At 43.3% G+C, this 22,166-nt stretch overlaps 1 protein-coding gene across 2 annotated transcripts in view; it reads left to right on the forward strand.

The window, feature by feature from the left end:
* Positions 1 to 19,106, forward strand: part of SNX10 (sorting nexin 10) — a 49,247-nt gene extending 30,141 nt beyond the window's left edge. For both annotated transcript variants that reach the window (XM_080975116.1, XM_080975117.1), the window contains exons 4-8: positions 177 to 264; positions 2,842 to 2,942; positions 4,951 to 5,049; positions 16,406 to 16,618; positions 17,055 to 19,106. In XM_080975116.1, coding sequence (XP_080831242.1) covers positions 2,851 to 2,942; positions 4,951 to 5,049; positions 16,406 to 16,618; positions 17,055 to 17,142 — 492 coding nt within the window. In that variant the 5' untranslated portion in view covers positions 177 to 264; positions 2,842 to 2,850 and the 3' untranslated portion in view covers positions 17,143 to 19,106. The remainder of the gene's footprint in view (positions 1 to 176; positions 265 to 2,841; positions 2,943 to 4,950; positions 5,050 to 16,405; positions 16,619 to 17,054) is intronic.
* Positions 19,107 to 22,166: the final 3,060 nt, after the last annotated feature.

Consider the following 22,166-nt stretch of genomic DNA (forward strand, 5'->3'; position numbering starts at 1 on the left):
GGCTTTTCATTTTGCTTCCTTATTTCTCCCCCCCTCCGGAGCCCTTATTTAAAGTCTGTGACATTGGCTAACGATAACAGAAGCGGCTTGGGAACGGCCTCCTTCAAAACTCTCTTAGAAGAAGGATTCTTAACTTGCATATTCACCACTTTTTCATTATTATTATGCGCTTGCAGGAATTTGTCACGGTCTTGGTGCGAGACCCTCGGATAAAAAAAGGAAGACTCCTGGCATTCACATATAGACTATGAGATCTTCATTCATGTAAGTACACCAGCTGCAGGGAAAATGCTTTTGCATCACTTTTGCCCATGTCCTTTGATCGCTGTGTAGATATGCAAACTGTGCCTTACAGCGCATGAGACAAGCGGTTTTTTAAACTGATGTCTGTGGGGGTGTGTGCTGACCCCCAGTTCAGGGGCCCGATCAGCCCCTCAAGCCCGTTTTTTCTGCCACCTTCCCTCCCAATTCCACCAGTTTTGGTGGCAGCAGGAAAAGGAAAATAAAATAAAAATAAAGGAGACACAGCACTGTGGCGATCAGTGTCTTGACGCACACGATCCTTTCCCTGGTTATCAGATCTGATGCAATGCTTTTGGTGGCTCCACATGCCCTTCAGGTTTAGCTGTGGTCTCAAGCCTTTAATGTGGCAGTATCTGACCTGTGGAACTCCTTGCCAGTAGAAGTTATGGCCATACAATCCAGAAAGGGCCCCTGCCAGCCAGTTCTTAACCCAATGGTGTCTGACATTTTTTAGTGCAATGCTGTGTTTTTAGTCTGTGTGTTGCCTTGTGATGTTTTCTACGAAAGTGCCAATTATGCCGCTGCCCAGTATACCTGAAGGAGTGTCTCCACCCCCATCATTCAGCCCGGACACTGAGGTCCAGCTCTGAGCGCCTTCTGGCGGTTCCCTCACTGTGAGAAGTGAGGTTACAGGAAACTATCTGACTTTTAGAATACATCTGACATTAAAACATTAAAACATCAAACATGAAAACTTCCCTAAACAGGGCTGCCTTCAGATGTCTTCTAAAAGTCAGATGGTTGTTTATTTCCTTGGCATCTGATGGGAGGGAGTTCCACAGGGCGGGCACCACTACCGAGAAGGCCCTCTGCCTGACAGATGACCCCTCAACCTCTATTTAAAAATCTCCAGTGGAGAAGAAGCCACCATCTTTCTTCAGATGCGGAAATGTATCTGAAGTTATAAAGAATACATTTAGAGTCCTTGGGAGTATTGTTTTTTTCTACTAAAACACAGGCAGTTTTATTTAAGTACATAGGGACTCAGGCTTACTCCAGGCCCACACCGGGGGGAGTGCTGTTTCGAATAACTTGATATTTTTGCTAAGGCAGTTTATTATTGGGTAGTTATTGAATCCTGTACCCTAGTTTTACGTGCTTCAGATGTAATGGTCTGAAGGCTGCAGCCACCCTTTTGAATTTCACCCTCTTGTCTGAATCCACATACCTGCTCTTTTCCCACACGCCAGTTCTTTTCATCTGCTCCTGGTTTGTGCAAATTACAACTTGCCCAGATCTGATTTCTTGGCATAAATTGGGTGGAAAGGAAGTTTAGCATTAGTTTTTAATATGTAATATGGAAGTTCAGGGAAGTTTTTAATATGTAACGCTGTACTGTTTTTAACACTTGATTGGGAGCCGCCCAGAGTGGCTGGGGAAACTCAGCCAGATGGGCGGGGTATAAATAATAAATTATGATGATGATGATGCACAGAAGTGTCATTTCTGATTGTTCAAGCTGCAGTTTGGAGAATAATCCTAACCCTTCCTTTCTCTCCGTGGTCTGGAGTTTTGATAAGTAAGGAGAAATAATCTTCTTGATTTAATCCAGTACGCTAGTGAGACTAGGAAAAGCAATCACGTGAGTGATAACACGGGGCATAGTTTCATGAGCAGGTGATGCATTTTATCTTTCAGGAAGCAGTTGGGTGACTGACTTGGTCTCATGAAGCAGCTATCACTGGCATCCGTGATAATTGCATTGTATTTAATGGAACAGGATAAGGACATTGGTGGAGATATAGGGAAGCACTTAGACTTCTAGGAGTAAGAATCAGGATGTTGGATGGGCTTTTTAAAAAATGTAGACTTTAATAGTTTGGTTCTGTCGCTACACACAACAGCATCCACAGTCTTCCTCAAACTTTACATGTATCAAAAGAACTGTGGTGGAAACATGGCCTTGTGCTTTAGATGCTAATTATTTTAACCTGGCAGTCACATGCAAAGATGTTCCTGTGATCTGATTCAAGGTTCTCCTGGATTCTCTGTTTAACTGTGGATTGTTTGGGACGGGGTTTGCAGATTCTGGTCTGGGAACTAAAATCCTCTTTGGGATCAAGGGGATTTCTAGGCCTTGGCAAGTACATCGGCTGAAACCTCCACGTTTTCCATTTGGGTTGCAGCTCCAGCAATTTGCACTGTTCTGACATTCAGGGGCAGTTTTAGAAGGCTCTTGTTAGGTGGCACAGAGGCCTGCAGTTAAGAAAGGGGCCTGCTGAGCATTTGCTACCTCGCCATGCCTTGCACTCCTCCTTCCGGCAACTTCTGAAGCTAAGCTGGTGCCAGACATATTGCGCTGCTTTCCTTTGGACCACATCAGCGAGGCTGAGATCTTGTCATGTGGGCCGCCTAGGACCTCCATACACACTGCCCAGGTTTGCTTCCCAGGAAGGTCACTTTACTGCCGCTAGTGCAGCCGTTTGACTTCACCCCCAGAGGCACACTCCATTGGATGGATGCAAACAACGAAGTTCTTGGGTATTGGGAAGGTGGTGTATCTTCGAGTCACGGTGAACAAGTCCTGTCTCTTTACAGACAAACAGCATGTGCTTTACGAGGAAAACGTCTTGCGTCCGGCGGCGCTTTCGTGAATTCGTGTGGCTTCGCCAGAGACTTCAGAGTAACGCAGCGCTAATGTGAGTCAATGTCCAAATGTTTCTGAAACTTGCTTTATTAAAGCGTACACCTAGCCTTTTCCCTCTCCCAGAGGGTAGGTTAAAAACCTCATTCTTTTTCTGAAAAATAGGAAATATAGCCTTGATCTAGTGCTGTGGGGGAGAAGAAGCGCTTGATCTTTCTTGCCTCCTTGTCAGGACCGGCCCTACCAATAGACAGAGTGAAGCAGCTCCCTCAGCACAGGAGATGTTGGGCTGGGGGAATGGCAATAAAATGCTGGAGGTTGTGCTGTATGTGCCATATGCCTTGCTCCCTAGCCTGCTTCCCTCAGGGCAGTGAAGGGCGTGCTCTGTTTCCAGTGTTGAAATAAGATTCAGATGCCAGTTCAGTTGGCTATTGCATGCAGGATGTGCAGGGTTTTTCCTTGTCCTTTGCCTTGGGCAGCAAAATATCTTGGACCGACCCTGCACCAATAATCAGTTTTATATGTTTGCAGGGTAGGGAACATGGAGAAGAGGGAAGCAAAGGCTTCCATTCAAACCATCCCTGTGGTGCCTCTGCCTTTCCCAAGTCTCTTGTGCTATTAATAATATCCTGTATTATTTATGAAGTCCTTGACGTTTCGCTAAGTGCTGTGCAAGGTAAAGGATGCTGAACGTTTTGCTAAGTGCCTGGCAAATAATTAAAACAGACAGGCCTCTGCCAGAACAACTTAACATTTTTTTTTACATGGCACAAAGGAAGGAGAACATTTTGTGGACGAGGTACAGAGGAAGGTACAACATCACTCATACATGAGAAGGATACCCACCCATTCAGCAATGCACATGCAATCCCAGTTTAGTGTGGGTACTGTGGTGTAAACCACTGAGCCTTGGGCTTGCCGATCAGAAGGTCGGCAGTTTGAATCCCCGCGACAGGGGGATTGTTCTGTCCCAGCTCCTGCCAACCTAGCAGTTCGAAAGCACGCCGGTGCAAGTAGATAAATAGGTACCACTCTGGCGGGAAGGTAAATGGTGTTTCCGTGCGCTGCTCTGGTTTCGCCTAAGCGGCTTAGTCATGCTGGTCACATGACCCGGAAAAACTGTCTGCGGCCAGTAAAGCGAGATGAGCGTCGCAACCCCAGAGTTGTCTGTGACTGGACTTAACTGTCAGGGGTCCTTTACCTTTTAATCATGAACAAGCTGTGATTTTTCATTCTCATTTGCTGGCCATAGTTTGTCAATTCAGACATCGCACCAAGCCATAGCTGAGCTCTCCTAACTATGGCTTTGTGTGCTGTCTGAATCGAGCTACTGTTCTTAGGAAGCTGGCTTTGGTCATCGCACAGATAGCACATTCAGAACACTCCTCTGCCGGTGAAACTATGGTCTTGAAAGCACATAGGGCCACCACATCATGGAAGCCAAGAGGTCTGGGTCAGTGCCTGCATAGGCCATGCCTGGGAACCAAACGTATGTCACCTTGTTTTCCAAGATGAAAGAAAGCTGAGATAGCGATGTAAAAAAACCCTAATTGCTGAGGGAGGGAGGAGTAAAGGATAGGAGAGATAGATGGTGGTAACACTTCATGTATCAAATGAAGGAGAGTGTAGTAGCCCATGGAAGCTGTTGGTGCAGTGTTAATCAGCTAATATTAGCTTGCCCCCAAATGGTTCATAGCTTTTGCCACAACAAGCGAACATGGCTGCAACTCTGAAGTTTGCTGTCAAAGTGTGTGGCTATTAGCTTTGCCAGGTGTTAAGTCATTGCCCATAGAAATCCCAAGTCAGTATTGTTTCATTTTTCTCCATCTGAGTTCAGCAATCCTTTTAACCAGTGCTATTTATCTAGAAAAGAAGGTGTTCACCAGGAACGCCTCCCTTGTTCTCTTATAATGGCAACGGCGCCCCCCTAAGAGGTGCTGAAACTTGAGTTCCGGCTGAAAAAAAAGCCCCGCTTTTAACAAACAAACCAACAAAAGCATTTTTTATTCATGTTTTTCATTTTGGGCTACTCACGCTTTCTGGTTTGTGTGTGTGTTTTAAAGACAACTGCCAGAACTTCCAGCCCGAACGCCCTTTTTCAACACCAATAACCCCCAACACGTGGACCAGCGCCGACAAGGCTTGCAGCAGTTCCTCCAAAAGTGAGTGCGCTTGCTTCTTCTTCCCGTTTGGTGGTTTTCTTGTTTTAATGAGGTCATTAATTTCCGGGGCCCTCATCCCTTGTACACGACAGCCACCTTGTGGCCACAGTTGTGCATTTGCACAAGCTCCCAGGTAAGGGGCTGCATAATGTAGCTGAGATGCTGAGCACACTCTGTTTCCATTCCTGTAACGTTTTGTTTCCTCTGGGATCCCCTCCCCCTTTTACCCTTGGAAGCAGCACTGCGTGTATGTATGTTTTTCTTGAAATGTGATACGGTGAAGGAACTAAATTGCCACTCTCTGGTGCAAGCTCAACAGACGTAAAATAGGCAAGAGGCTTAAATTGTCCTTTTTTGCAGCACAAGAATATTAAAGCCTTACTTAAATAAAGAGGCAGCATATATATATTGTGTTTGGTATTTATTGTGTTGTGATTAGGATTGCAGCATCAATGGGAGTTTCACGGCAATAATTGCTCTTTTTTAAATATTAATTTTTATTAGTTTTCCACATTTTAACAAATCCATCCAAATTATTTAAATTTAATACATCCCCCCCCCAATAGGTTTCCCACTCCCGTTACAAACATATGTCCATTACATTCCTGATGTTATTGCGTCATTCTTCTTTAATCACCTTCTCAACCTTCTATTATAATTGCTTTTTTAATGTACCTGCAAATTAGAAGCATAGTCCTCAGATTTCATAAGAACATAAGGCAAACGTGCTGCATCAGGCCAGTAGCCCATCCAGTCTAGCATCCTGTTCTCACAGTAGCCGACCGGATGCCTGTGGGAAACCGCCAAGCAGGACCCGAACACAAGACCCACACTCTCCTCTTCTGTGGCTTCCAGCCAGTGGTATTCAGAAGCGTTGCTGGCTCTGATTGTGGAGGCAGAGCCAAGCCATCATTGGTTGTAGCCATTGAAAGCTTTATTCTGTATGATTTTGTCCAACATTGCCTCCTGTGGCAATGAGTTCCACAGCTCAACTATACACTGTGTGAAGCTGTACTCTCAGTTCTGAATCTTCCAGCCTGCAGCTTCTTTGGCTTTCCTTGAGTTCCAGGGTTGTGAGAGAGGGAGAAAAACTCTTCTCTGCCCTCCTTCTTCATGCCAGGCATAATGTTATAAAGGTCTATTGTGTTAACTTTTCTCTAAATCAGTGTTTCCCAAACTGGGGCTTCCAGCTGTTTCTGGACTACAGTTCCCATCATCCCCGACCACTGGTCTTGCTAGCTAGGGGTGATGGGAGTTGTAGTCCAAAAAACAGCTGGAGACCCGAGCTTCCTGAGCTCTAAACTGAGAAATCCCCAATGGTGCAAGCTTTTTTCATAGGGGGATTGCTCCATCTCTGTGATCATTTTGGTTGTGTCCAGCAAGCATGCGGCTGCTGTCGAACCTTCTCCTTTGGAATGGTGAAATCGATTAGTAACCCTCTTGAAAATCAGTGGTGCCACCGTGGTCGGACTTGGGGCAGACGTCTAGGGCTCTGCTCAACAGAGCTTCTTAACGCTGTTAGTCCATTAAGTCCACAGTGGTCCTAACGGTCACATCCTGTCTACAGGCTTCCTCTGCAGTGGCCATCTGTTTGGCCACTGAGAGAATGGGATGCTGGCAGGGCCAGATTTAGGTTTGATGAGGCCCTAAGCTACTGAAGGTAATGGAGCCCTTTATATGTCCACCTGTCCTTTGTCACAACAAATTGTCGCTGTTTTTTGTGTTGGATATATGCTACATGGTAATTTATGGACCTAATAGGTATCTCAAGCCATTTGCACATAACAAAGTAGTATTTTATCAAAGTAATTGTTGAACTTACATTTTGGAAATGCACATCCAGGTTTTTTCCCCTTTATTTTTTTGGGGGGCCCCCAAGAGAGTGGGGCCCTAAGCTATAGCTTGTTTAGCTTATACATACATCCGGCACCAGAGCTCCCCATATGTTCTTATATAAAATTACGACGATTGTAAATCCATTCACCAACCCCTGTTCACATGACCAATCCATTATTGATGGCCGTTCAGCAGTTAAAAAGAATCTTGTTCAGGTCTATGGGCCAACACTTTTTTCAGCTGTAAAAACAATCCTATTCTAATACAGTGGAACCTTGGTTCTTGAACTCAATCCATCCCAGGAGTCTGTATGACTCCTGAAACCATTCGAAAACCAAGGCACAGCTTCTTATTGGCTGCAGAAGCCTCCTGCACTCAAGCGGAAGCCGCTTCAGGTGTTCGGCTTCCGAAAATGTTTGAAAACCAGAACACTTCTGGATTTTCAGCGATCGGGAGCCAAAACGTACGAGTACCAAAGCATTCAAGAACGAAGGTACGACTGTATTGTATTATTGGCATTAGAGGCTGCGAATAGCACTGTCATGTCATAATGCTATATAACTACACTCACTCGTTTTTGCTATTGGCATGCTCAAAACAGTTTATTTTTGCCAAAATAAACCTCATTTCATATTTGATCCCCTGTCCCCTCCACACCTTTAGCTTCTATCCTGTCCCATAAAGCTTCCCATAATTTTTCTTCACCGCAGTGAGATTACCTAGGAAAGATCCAGCGAGGGAGAGCCCTGATGTACTTTCATTGCCTGCAGCTGCCATTTTTTACTGGCGCAGAGGACTCTTATTCATAAGCAGGATTTATAACGTCTGGGAGAAACAGCTAGGATTATAGCTCCTGTTACAGTGTTTATACAAGCATTCCCTTCCATCCTGTGGCCACATAAACATCAGTGCGCTGATCGTCTGATGGAGGATCTGCCTTGGGGTGTCGCAAACTGGAAAGGCTGGGGAATCCCCCATCTGTGCAATGTGTAGTGAGGGGTGTGGGATCTTGTATTTATGTTCCTTGGCTCGTGGGTTGAGCAGGAAGATGGAAGAGGAGAGAGTTGCATTGTGTAATGGAGCATAATTCATAAATAAGAGATTCCCAGCCTTTCCAAGGTGCAAATTCCCTGGAAATGGAAGAAATGCTCAAAATAAACATACTGATTTTATCCCAGAGATGTAAGAGAACTACTACAGCCAACAGGAAAATTGAAAGCACGTTCCTAAATTAGAATTAAGAAGCCTCACATAAGAATAGCCTCTGAATTGCGTAATGCAATTATGTGGCCTTCTTGGGCACCCAAATTGTGCCACTTTTTAGATCAGGACCTCCGCCCCATCTAAATTTCCTGCTCACAAGCCATTTCTCCACCCACAAAACCCTTTTTTCAGTGCCACAGTCAACTGAGGGCCACAAAACACCCCTGGATTTACCCTAGGGGCCATCAGTTGCTCACCCCTAGAAATACGTACAAGACTGAATAGCATTAGGGATACCTGTATTCGTGAGACAACTATGCAGACTGGTTTTTCTACAGTGAATATGGCTTATTATTGTGCGGGGTTGGATCAAATGTTCCCACGGTTGAGGTTTGCGGGCTTGTGGACAGAGGTTCCCTGCTTGCCAAAGGTCCCTGGTTTCAATCCCTGCCCCCTGCCTGGATCCCTGAGGAGACAGAAGAACTAAATGGATAGAAAGGCAGCTCCTTACGTTTCAGAGGAGCTAAAGGTGTTCAGAGGCCTGCAGCTTTCCTGGCGAGTGGAATCTCAGCATGCCCTGCCCAGAATCTTGAGGGAAGGGGCAGAGCATGTCCCTCAACATTGGACATGCTCTGTTCTCCTACTTTGAAAATCTAAACCAGAGGCTGGGTTTTTATTAAAGTGAATGAGCAGGCGCTCCCAATTAATTAATTTTTATGCACAGGCTTTTTGTCTCTCTGCAGAGCCAGCGCAGCACCGACATAAAACAGTCTGCAGCTTTTATAAATAGCCATGGCTGTTTCGGTGCCAGAAGCTGCTTATAGTCTGGGTCTCTGGAAAAATGGAGGAGGGCAGCAAAAAAGCAGCCTAGGGTTCGAGTTCCCACTTTCTGTGCCCCCCCCTCCACATCTGAGGAAAGGGAGGAGAGTGAGAGGTTCCTGACTAGAATGTATGCCAAACCGTAAGTCCAGGCCCCACACAAATTTCTGTTGATAGTGTCTGGCTAGGATGGTACATCTACCCTCCTTGAGAACAGATGCACAGTCTATGATCTAGTTGGCAGTGTGAATTCTGGCCTCTTATGGGGGTCGTCTCCATTTATTGGAGCAAATTAAAGGAAACTGCTTTTCCTAAGGAAAGGGAATGAAAGAAGACCTCCACACAACCATCAATGTTGTGGAAGCGTAGGTAGGTCCACTGCTGCTCTCTCCAGCACCATTATAGTTCCTGCTGCCTGTTGGCATAGGAGAGAGGGCAGAGGAGCGAGCCAAGAATGCCTGTTGCCAGAGGCAGAACTAGGCTTTACTTCTCCTGGGTCAAAGACTTAGTTTGGCACCGCCCCCCCCAAAAACACATTTCTGTACACACACGTGTGCGCATGCGCGCGCACACACACACATACGGAGGCTCAAGGGTGCTCCTCCGGAGGTTTCACCCGGGGACACACACACACACCCCATTACGGCACTGCCCATTGCTGAGAGTAGCAACAGGTTTTTTTAAAAATGTACCAGATTTTCTGCAGAAAGGGTGAGTCCGCATAACATAGGGGGTTGTGGAATGTGTGCTGGAATTTAATGCCCACAACATCATGGGGACAGGGCCGGATTTAGGTTTGATGAGGCCCTAAGCCAGGCTTCCTCAACCTCGGCCCTCCAGGTGTTTTGAGACTACAGTTCCCACTATCCCTGACCACTGGTCCTGCTAGCTAGGGATCATGGGAGTTGTAGGCCAAAAACATCTGGAGGGCTGAAGTTGAGGAAGCCTGCCCTAAGCTACTGAAGGTAATATGTCCAGCTGTCCTTTGTCAACAACAAATTGTCACTGTTTTTTGTGTTGATTATATGCTATATGGTAATTTGTGGACCTAATAGGTCCATACACAACGCAAAACACTGTTGCTGTATGTAGGTTTTATTTTATTTGGTTTTTATCTTATATTTTGGAAATATACATCCAGTTTTTTCCCCTTTAAACTCTTTTGGTGGCCCCCCAAGAGAGTGGGGCCCTAAGCTATAGCTTGTTTAGCTTATATGTAAATTTGGCACTGAATGGGGATACTGTTTCATAAATTGGGGTCCTGCAGTCAGAACCCCTCTACAAACCCACTTCCTTGGATTTCTTGCTATTAACCACCTCAGGGAAAAATTGTGATTTTAAGACAAAAATGGCAGGGACCCAAATTCTCCCCTAAACTATAAGGATGGCTATTATTTTTTTCTTTTCCATGCGATAACTACAAGAGAATGCATTTGTAAATGAAACAAAACCAAGAAGGGGTTTTCCAATGTCGGCAACAAAATGAGAAAGTCACAGGAAACAATTAAGATAGTAAGTGGAACAAGCAAACGGAAACAAAATCTACCATGGCCACTATATAATAACAAACAAGGTACACTGTGTACAAGACACTGGAATGATCCAAACAGTACACTCCAAATAGAAAACAGATCAATTCTCCAATAAATACTGAATGAAACTTCCAGAACTGGAACTCGTTTCATGCTTTTTCAACCAATGGCAGCTAAGAACCCCTTATTCTCAGTAGAGCATGAGACCCTTGATCTCAGGGTTGTGGGTTCGAGAACCATGCAGGGCAAAAATTTCTTGCGTTGCAGGGGGTTGGACTAGACACTTGTGGGGCCTTCCAACTCTACAGTTCTAGGATTGCCTCAATTCTCTAGAAGAATTTTTCTCTCTCTTTCTAGGTGGTGTCAGTACAATAGACCCTAAAAACATACATGTAATTTGTATGCTACCTTTTTTCTACACGTGGAAAACTCATTTCAGTTTTCAATTTTCTTAAAAATATTCTTTTATTATTATTTTTTGCAATTTTTTTTTTTGGTAAACTTTATTGTAGCCTCCGTTTCGCGAAGATTCCTGCTGAAACATCTATGTGTGTGCATTCAATAGAGGGCACCAGAACACAGGCTGTGTTTGCTTGTTTCTGCGGTCTTGTTTCACCTCCTCCTCCTCTGCTCCCTCCCTTCCGCTGCCTTCCCATCATAATATGATGTAAATGGGCTGAGTAAATTTGTTGAAAACAAAATCAGAGTGTTAACCTTCTGCACACATGCAGGCCTGCATCTGTCACTATATTGGGTTACAGAAGATACAGGAAATCTTTAGTTAGGATTAAGTTGCGCTGCTCAGCCATATGCTCTCCTCCAACAGAACAGTGTGTAATATACCTAATAAAATCATGTTGAAAAGAACCAGATTTTGGCCTCTGTCCAAACAAGACCAACCACATGTTTTGCCTTTATTAAAACATACTTGTTTTTAGCTTGGGGAGGAGGAATTCATTCTGATTCGCGCATCCTGAGCCCTCTGCGGATGGTCTAAAAGCAAACATCGCAGAGATTACTTTATGCACAAACTGTTCTTTGGAGGAGCCAAAAGGTGGGTTTAGGCTCCCGTTCCAGCAGAGATTAGGATCTTAAAAGCCTCTTTGCATGCAAATGCCCCAAGCTTTATGTGAGCCGGGATGTTGACCCATGAATATAAGAAGCAACAGAGAGTGCCTCTGAGCATGCACAGACTGGTATTCCCTTCCACCACTAGGTAGGGAAGAGTGCGGCCACTAAGCAGGCCTCAGGCCCTTCATGGGTCCATACAGGTGTGTACGAAAATGTAAAATCTGTAAAACCCTTTGTATCCCACTTTAATAAGAGCATTGAAGCCTCATATATATCTATTTGTTCTTCTGTAAATTCAGGTTCTCTGCAGGTGTTGCCATTTTGGATTTGGCTGGTAACGTCAAACTGCAGTGTGAAAATTTAGTCCTCTTTCTCCATGTCTCTTGCCCTGGGGTGTTTTCCTTGAAAGATACCCTGCTCCCATCAGCCAGGTTAAAAAAAGGAAAAAGGTAAAGGACCCTTGGACAGTTGAGTCCAGTCAAAGGCAACTATTGGGTGCGGTGCTCATCTCGCTTTCAGACCAAGGGAGCCGGCGTTTGTCCACAGACAGCTTTCCAGGTCATGTGGCTAGTATGACTAAACTGCTTCTGGCGCAACGGGACACCATGACGGAAACCAGAGCGCAGGGAAACTCTGTTTACCTTCCCACCACAGCGGTACCTAGTTATCTACTTGCACTGGCGTGCTTTTGAACTGCTAGGTTGGCAGGAGCTGAGACAGAGCAATGGGAGCTCAACCCGTCACGGTGATTCAAACCGCCAGCCTTCTGACTGGCAAGCCCAAGAGGCTCAGTGGTTTAGACCACAGTTTAGACAACCCCACTTTGTGCTGAAAGAATGCAGAAGGAGAATGACTGCGTTGGCTATCCCTGCCAACCCTCACTGCTGATATAAAGGGTGGTGATTTCTCCCACCTTCTATGCATGCCAAAGGGGTTTATACATGTAGAGGCAAAGAGGAGATCCTGATTGGGCCTGGTCTTCCCTCATATATGCCTACAGTAGCATGCATGCTGACCCCTTCTCACATGTGCTGTGTTCCTCTCAAGATATGAGGCAGGCAAGCAAGACATTTACAGCTACTTGTGGTTAGTTCTGCATGAAGCCTGCAACTTAGGATCCTAGAGTTGTAAGGGACCCAGGGGTCATCTAGTCCAACCCCCTGCAATGCAGGAATCTTTTGCCCAATGTGGGGCTCGAACCCCCTAGTCCTGGGCAGCATATGTTACCCAAAACTGGTTTGAAGTCTATACTATGATACTGGTTTCATAATTTTTGACCTGGCAATATATTGCAAAACATGGTGTGTGTGTGTGTGTGTGTGTGTGTGTGTGTACCCGCTAAGCAAAAATCACAATGTGGGGAAAAACTCTGAAGCCAGCCAATTCCTCTACATAACTCCATCCTTCATTCAGACATTGTGATATATCGGTATATCCTGATGTTTAGCTGGTGATATATCACAATGTTGAAAACCAGATATCGCCCAGCCCTAGAACCTGTGACCCTAAGATTAAGAGTCTGATGCTTTACTGACTGAGCTATCCCAGCATTTAACTTGTGCACATTCAGATTTATGCGCCTGGCAGTAATAATAAAAATAGGGCACAGGCATCCAGGAAAAAAGACTTTGGCAATCCTTCCCACCATTGCACCCAAGGTCTTTTAAGGTGATTTTGACATTAGGCATGATTCCCAGAACATAACCCCCGGGGCTTACTATATACATTTCAACTAGTAGACCCTCTTAATGCAAAAAATATTGGAGCCCCACGGTTTATTTCACAATAAAAAGCTTGGGGGAAAGATGATTTTAGGGCATGTGGGTGAACAAAACCCATATTTCAGTTCACAGGTTGACTCAGCATCGACATGTTTGCGCTGCCAAGTTCCTGTACCTGTTGTTTAAGGGGCGTCTTTCTGATTTATTATTTCTGGTCCCTTCACTTCTTTCATAACCTCCAGATGGCACTGTTAAGCAGAAAAGAGAATAACTGTAAAATAACGAGCCTAATGCAAAATAAAATTGGAAATTGAATTATAGCTATTGGGGTGGGGGCAGGGAACGAGGAGGGGGGGGGGGAGAAGGTAGCCTTGAGGTGCTGACCAACCTGTGCTTTTATCACTTCTGTTTGCTGTTCCCAAGTGTTAGGTTACCAGCAAGTTAATAACAGGGCTTTGTCGGTTCAAGGCTTAGCAGAATTGCACTGGACACGAAATAAAGCTAAAATGAATTTCTGTCCAATATCATTGACATTAGTGCTCATTACTTTTGTGGCGCGACGCCTCAAACCATCAAAAATCAATTTTAAAGATTACCGATTATTTTATAAAGAAAATAAAATACATTTCAAACAGCAGCAAAGCAGTAACAGTATACTCTCATGAACAGTTACTTAGGCTTTAGTTGGGTGGCAAAATCAAACTACTGATAGCACCATTTTTTTATTATTATTACAAAACAAACACCTGCTGAGAACTGAATTGCATGCATGCTGTATTCAAATGTCTTTTTTGTTACAAAACTCTGAATTTAAAAATAGGGATGTCAGCATGTTGTTTAAAAAAACCCTACGTTCTTCCTGATCTTGCAACAAATTTTGAAAGCAAACACCGATGATACTTTCATTTTTTTAAAAAACAAACAAACCAACGCTACTGCTTTTTTGTGTGAATTATGGTTTGAAGCCATAGAAGCTACTGAAGGCATCAAGAAAGGTTTCTGAGTTAAGATTAAGACCTACTGAGTTTGATGGAAGAATTGAGCAAGCCGGTCCCTTTCTTCAGTGTAAAATGCTTAACTTTGGCTACAATTTGATCCTTTGTTTATTAACAGAATTCAATATATCACATGGCTTTAGATGTGCTGGAGTTCAGAAAAGTCATTCATACTCTATATACTATTTATGTATTTCATTTATACCTCACATTTTATCCAAGAAGCTCAAGTTTGTGTACATGGTTCTCCCCCTCGTCATTTATCCCCAACAACCCTATGAGGTAGAGGCTAGACTGAGGCAACAACTGGTCCAAGGTCACCCAGTGAGCTTCATGGCCGAGTGAGGATTTGAACCCCCTTCTCCTCAGGCCTAGTCCAATGCTAACCACTGCACCTCATAGCAAGTGAGGTATTTGGAGATTTGCTGTTGTTTGGATAGTTGCGGGTAGAAAAAGGCTGCTTCACTCACCCTTCACTCGCGAGGAGGGTAATAGCAAGCCAGAGAATATTTGCTTAATTCTTCATATCTCCCCTGCCTCATTGCAGTTGAAAGTGCTCAATAACGTGTGGCATATTGATGGCCAAAGGTATAGTTGCACTCTGAGCAGACCCATTGAAAACAACGGACTTAAAGTCAGCCGTGACTTTTAAGTTCGGTCATTTCATTGGATTTACTGTTGACTATAAGTATCCTCTTTGGTTGCATTCCTAACACCACTTACCTGTGGGTAAGCCCCAGAGTATTCAGTAGGCCTTCCGAGTAGACATAGTTAGGATTGTGCTGTGTGCAGGATTTCGCCACAGGGCAATGAACCCTAATTCATTGGTGCTCATGGACAGCTGATGTATATGCAGGCATTTTTAACCTGCCTGAATGCAGTATTTGAAATCTTTGTTGAATATACGGCACTCAAAGTGGAGTGGGTGATCATCCCCTTTCTTTTCAGATAAATATATAGCCACCCCTGTTTTGTTTCAGGTAGACATAACTGATTTTGGCTTAACCATCTCACTTCCTTTTATTCACCTGACACTGGAACCATCCCACTTCCTTCTTTAATCCTCATAATAATTAATACTGTAGATTTCCAGGCCTAGCCTATCTATTGACTTGATAGGCTTTTGCTCAAGACTTATTATACTGTATCAAGTACTGGACCCTTCTGAGAGAAGATTTTAATAACATTGTCCAGTTTTAATGGCCAAATGACACTTGAGACAATCAGAATGTGCTTTTATGCTAACCTTCTGTGGGGCAGGCAAGGGATGGCTTTAGTTGGCCATACTGAACGAATGGTCCCTTAGAGAAAATTGTTTACTTTGATTGGTTTCAGAAATGAAAGTTGGGGGCTGGATGCTATGAACTATTTATTAAAACAGCTAAGCTTATCTGTGTAGTATTTTAAGGACCTAATTCTCCAGTTACTGGGAGCAATCCACTTGCATTTTCAAAAATGTTTTGCAAAAACCAGATTAGTTCTGCCAAGGAGGGGGAGAATGCTGTTACTGTTTAATACAGTTTGTGCTAATTGCACATTTAGTTGAATTAAACATTTTATGCAGAACTGAGTGTTTTTTATTTTAAATGTGTGTATTGCAATTATATTTTAAAAATCACTGAAATGTAAGGTTCCCTTGCTCCTGCTTCCACAAATTACTTTCCCAACCTGTGTAAAAGTAGATAATAATTGCACATGGCATTCAATTTGTACATATCTTTAAAATACATATTTTTTTGCATTTGTGCATTAAATGATTTCTGTTTTACAGAGGCATTTGAAGGTCCAAATCTTACAGCGCCTTATACTTAGTAATGTTTTTGATGTGTATACAAAGTAACTGATTCTGAACCAGTTTCCATAGTAGTATGTTATTTCAGCCCTTTTGCCCCAGCCAAAAAAGTAATTGATCCACATGGTAGTAGCAGATGGTTAAATGGGAAAAAATGCCCTTGGAATTATTCTTATAACAGATGTTCAAAACTATTAGTGCCATTCTTTTATTCACCTAAAATTCCAAATAATTTATTAAAGAAAAGCACACATCCAACCATGCCAACATATACAGTATACTGGATTCAAAACTGTATTGGAAGTTAAGTTTAAAATATTTTTAAAAGGAATGTTGAAAAAATGATATCGGAAGGTGGTTCATTTTTTCTCTTTATTTTCTTTAAAGGATTCTGCAGAATCCTCTTCTGCTTTCAGACAGTAGACTTCACCTCTTTGTACAAACCCAGCTGAACCCAGAGGACATTGAGGCATGTGTATCTGGACACACGAAATATTCTGTCGAAGACGCAATCCACGAGTTTGCCTGTTTGAAACGACGGTTTCCTGTAGAAGACGAAGGGAGGAAAAAGGAGAATTATGTAGATTCCGATTCCGAAAGGTTACTTCCTTACATTTTGCTAAACATGCACATATGATAATAAACACAGTTCACTTTTGTTGTTGTTGATGCAGTGCTAAGATAATGAAAAAATTAATTGACTGAGATTTTATTGAGCTGTGACAGCTCATCATAGAAGTCTTCACATACACCTCCACACTGAATTAATGAATGCAGTAGAAATTCAATTATCTGCATTCTGATTATGTGAATTTCATTTAGTCAGACTTGAATTATTCGCGTTTAAATTATCTCGCTAAAAAAAATATCCAACTGCACTCCAAATGGCTAATTAAAAGTCCAAATTTCCTGTCTCTCTTTTGTGACTGGGGATAATTAAAGTTCTCCTCTGTTACTCAGGCTTTGAGTGTGTTGTGAAAACCAATTTCCTCTCTCTTCTTTCTCTCCCTCCCCCCCACTTTTCCCCCCTCTGCAGTTCATCCTCAGGGCTTGGACACAGCAGTGATGATAACATTTCCCATGGATGTAAAGGAAGCACAGACACAGTTCCTGAAGAACCCTGAAATATCATTTATGTGTTGCCATCACTCCAATGACAGATACACAGCTTCTATCTTGGTTGAAAGTTACAGATGACATAGACTGACCATGCACCCAACTTCCAAGGCATGCCTTTTCTCTGTTTTCAAAACAGCCTGTTCATTTGCTATGTATGCATTTTGTAGCCTTTGTTATATTGAACGATACAAATACTGTCTGCACCACAACACCTAAATCAATGAGATTTCTTAATGTGATACTGTGGGGTTCACTGTAAGGGAAAGGAAAGGGTGGGGAAACCTTGGAATAGCAACATTCTGGGAATCCACAAAATATATTTTTATTTGGCATTTTAAATGGTGATACTGTGGTGGTCTTTCTACTGTGGTGTTGACTACGTAACTCAGCTGCAACGCAGAAAACCAAAATGCCATTCAGTCAAAAGGTAGCAGAGGAATAAATGACCAAATGGGTTTTCTGAAAAGTATGTTTCGTTATTAAGCTTTCACCTTGAAAGGGAACGCTTGGGTACAATGCTATATGGCCAGTTACAGGCCGGTTGAATTAAATAGGCATGACAGTGCAGTTCTGTGTATGTCTACTCAAAAGTAAGCCAGATTGAGTTCAGTTAGGCTTGCTCCCAGCCTGCAGTCCTGCAATCTACCTGGCAATAAACCCCAGTTGAGACATATATAGGATGCTGCTATAATTCTGCCTAACTGTGGCAACAGGTCTTACTTTTGTGTGTGTGACTAAGAAACACGTGTCTTGTGAAGAGGCCTATCATTAAAAAATCTGTGCTGTTACATGGACACATGGACACACACACACACACACACACACACACACTGTTTTAAAGTGAATGTTCTTGCAGGAGGATGAAGGAAGGGAACACGTTAACCAGTGAGTAACAGAAATAAACTTCTGGATGAAAGCTTACTGTATCACTGCAGATGTTTAAAGTATCTAGCTTGGCAGTGCCATAAATTAATTTGTGTATGTTTTGACAGCTCCACTATAACTTCACTGGCACTCCATCCAAAATTACATTTATTAGGAAATAAGTTGTGTTCAAATCTAGTGAGGCTGAAATCTTGTGCCTATGTAACTGGGAGGAAACCTCCCTGAACTCTGTGACCCTTACTTCTGAGTAGTCAGGAATAGGATTACACTCCAGTTGTGTTTTAAGGACCAGGGTGAGTTGGGGGGATAGGAATGGGGAGGCCAGATAAGTACCACGAGCCAATGATTTTTGTGTGCATGTTATGTCAGCATTTGCACAACGTAAACTTCATTAAGTGTCTTGCAGATAATATTTTTGTTGAACTGTACAAAAATATCCAGGGGCCCAATCACTGAAAGGGAGCTAGCAGCAAGATACATATTTAGGCTGCTGTTGGAATAATAGTAATAATTTGAGCCATTAAATATACAGTGATTGGAATTGTTGCTGAAAAATTAGCAACAGACATTAAATAGGAAAACTGCAGCAGTGACTAAAACGAACTGGAAGGAGACATTGTTTACTTTTTAAAATGACATAGCTGTGCTCATTACTGTTAATTTGAAGCAATTTGTGCACTTTAGATTTAGTAGTCTGCAAAGATACCAAGCCTAAAAACCTCTCAACATCGATGTGATTGCACTTACTTGATATTTCCTCATTTGATATTTGATATTTAGTTATTTCAGCCTGAGCATCATTTCAGAGTTTATTCAGTCTCGAGTTTGGGATTTGTTATGGTCAGAGTGTTGTTTGCTTTATCACACATTGCACAAATTCACATTTTGTATTGTTACTGTGTATTAGTTGCTTCTTATACCTTGGACAGCTGCCTTTCGCACTGTAACTGTGACTTTCTTTCTTTTTTGTACACCAAATATTAGTGAAATATTTACATGCTGACTCTTCTGTGTTCTACCTTTTTAATATGTGTAGAAAATGTTTGAATTTTGTCACATTTCAAAATAAAATATCCTGTAAGTATTTTAATATTTTATTCTTTATTTAAATGCAGGGTGCTGACTTGCTTCTGGCTAACATTTGTAGTGTGTTAATGATGAGATTTACTATAATATTTTGTTTTCTAATCATATATCATTAACATTCCCCCCTTTTAATGTCAATTAATTCCCAGCTTTTAATTTTTTAATGCTTTCCCTTTTTGTGTACATTCAAAATATAAAGGAGAAAAAATGTTATATTTCCAAAGTTTATATTTATCCATTATTTCATGCAGGCTAACAGCTCAAAAATATTTTTGTTCTTTGTCAGTATCTACTGGTAGTAGGAGCAATATTTTATTTTTATTTTTTATTTTACACTTTTTGGCATAATACACCACATCTTACAGAAAACATATTGCAACAACCTGGTATTTGGAACAACTCAGCTTTTGCAGGAAACAAGAAACAATACACAATTTTTCATTTTAAATAAACAGTTTAGGGTCTTTCCACACACACCCCAATGTAAATTTTAAAAAAGTACTCAGCTCCTTTGCTTCCTGGTAGTTATAAAAACATTAACCAAAAAAAGTGTTTTCCTTCATAGGAAACTAAGTATTTTCACGCATAAAAGGAATACTTGCTTTAGCAATGCATCCAACTTTGCTTAAATTGTAAAGTGTCCCAATAGTTTAGTTTCTTTTTAGCAAAGGCTAAAAATCCAGACTTATGAGAGAGAAAATCAGCATTTATAAAATACCATATTGTTTTTCTCTCCCCCTTTTGAGTACACTGCATCTATAAAAACAATTCTATACACCCTCCTTCATTTATTTGAAAACGCTCAGAAGTGCTACTGCTTCTGTATATTTTGTGCACTCTCTCTCTCTCTTTCATATTAATTTGATACAAACCCGAAACAATCGGACAGAATAGTTCCTTTTGCCTGAAATGTTACTCTTCCCTTAAAAATGGCTTCGCTCCGGTTCTACATCTAACAGCAAATACCAGATACACAACTACAAATAGGGCAGCGAGGGGAGGGTTAGAGAGGGTGAACACCGAGAGGGGAGAGTATCCTTCTGAGAGGGTCTCGAACTTCCCAAAAGCAAAGTAACCCTTTCCCTGCTGGACTCATGCAACTTCGAAACCAGGCGCGCATCCACAAACCCAACTTTCCCAAGTATTGGCTCCATCGCAGCGCTTTTCCAATAACTTCTTTCCTTCTCACAGATTAGTTGCTGCTCCTCCTCCTCCAGGTGGATTTTTTTTTTTTAAAAAAAAGAAAAATAAAGATGGGACAGTTGACTTTAGCAACACCCCTGAGTTGATTTCCACTGCCTAGCTTTTTGTTGCTGTTAAGGCACACAAACCCGCAAGGAAAAATCTCCCTACTAACCATCTGCCCGAGGACCCAAACAAGGACTACCTTAGTTCTCAACAAGCCTCTCCATCCCTCCCCCCCCCCCCCGCCCCAAAGTCTTTGCTCCTCTGGGTACCACCTGGGGTAACAAGATTGCTGGTTCCTTACCTCCAAGGGCCTCGATCCACTCTTCCATCCCCCGCCTCCCCCTTCCAACCCACATGGCTGGACCTTTTTTCCCTAAACCCCCCCTGCAGCAGCAGCAAATGTTGCGCGCTGAAGTGCGGGCGTGTGCAAGGCGCTTGCTCAGCAGCAGCAGCAGTAGCATTGCGCGCGCCCTCGCTCCCCTCGCGGGGACGCTGCTGCTGCTGCGTTCCGCGCGCCCTTCATGTGCCCAAGCGCTGCCGGAGGCTGGTTGTCGGGGAGGGAGACGGGGGGGGGGAGGGAGAGGAGCCGGTCGGCCTTGATCCCGTAACCCATAGCAACGGGCCAAATAAAAGACTAGGAGGGGGAGGGAGGGGGGGAGAAGACGGGAGAGAGTCAAGCCTCGTCTAGCGCATCCACCGAGCCGGCAGATCAAAACACCAACCGATTATTTTGCTTATTGTTTTGATCTTCCGGCTCCGGTGATCCATAGCTTGCAGATTATAGCGTTTACAAGCGCGCGGGCACAAAAGAAAATAAATATAGCGCGCGCGCGCGCGAGCACACAAAATCTATATGTTTGCGTGTTATATGTACAGTGCTTTCCCCCCTAAAATAATTACTCTCGTATTCCTATTGGTATTGCAATACTGCCCCCCAATGAGGCCAAACGTAGATTCACAAAATGTTTAGGGGTATGCGTCCCCCCCCGGAAAAAAGCACTGTAATATGTATATACAGACACATGCATGTATGCATATACATAGATACATAATAGCGTGCACGCAGACACATAAAGAAATATACGTAAGTATGTGTATACAGAGATATATACAGACATATATGCATAGGAATATACCTACATATGTATAGCGTGTGTTCTCTATATATGTATGTCTAGTCACATAAATACATACATATAGTGTGTGCATGCTGTATGTATGCACACACACTCATCTATGTACACGTGTACGTGTGGATGCGGATAGAGACAAAGAAATTGGGCGTATGGACAAGTCGACAAACAAGACCTTAAAACATTACTACTGCAAGAACACACATATGTACACATATATAGCTATGAGTGCGGGTGGGGGGTGTTTTTCCAAGCAGCAGCCATGCGATTCTAAGGCTTTCTCTCCCTGCTTGTCTGACCTCCTGATTTCTTTCTCTCCCTTCTGTCCCTCCCGCGCCCTATTTGCATGAAAAGATAAACATAGAAGGGGCTGGGAAACGTTAGGCAAATGGGCTGCCGCTGCCGCCGCTGCAGGGCGGGGGGCGAGGAGGACGCCAGGCCCCGGCGCGGCGGGGAGGGCCGCCTTTGTTATGCAAGCTGCCTCCCCGGCTGCCGGCTGTCGCGGCTGCGCGTCCAGAGCGAGGTTGGCCGGTGACTCTGGGCAAGAAAGGTCATCGGAGCTGGGAGGCGGCTTTGTTGTCTGCTAGGCTCTGTGCAGAGAGAGGGAGCTGGAGAAGAAAAGGAATCGCAGGGATGGGGAGCTGGAATAGAGGCAGGAAGAAGAAGAAGATGCCCCCTTGAAAAGGAGGAAGAGCCCGTTTTAAAGCTGCCTGGTCAAAAGTTTAAAACGGGGGAAA

Source organism: Podarcis pityusensis, assembly GCF_964106645.2.
Source record: "Podarcis pityusensis genome assembly, chromosome: 12".
Lineage (NCBI taxonomy): Eukaryota > Metazoa > Chordata > Lepidosauria > Squamata > Lacertidae > Podarcis > Podarcis pityusensis.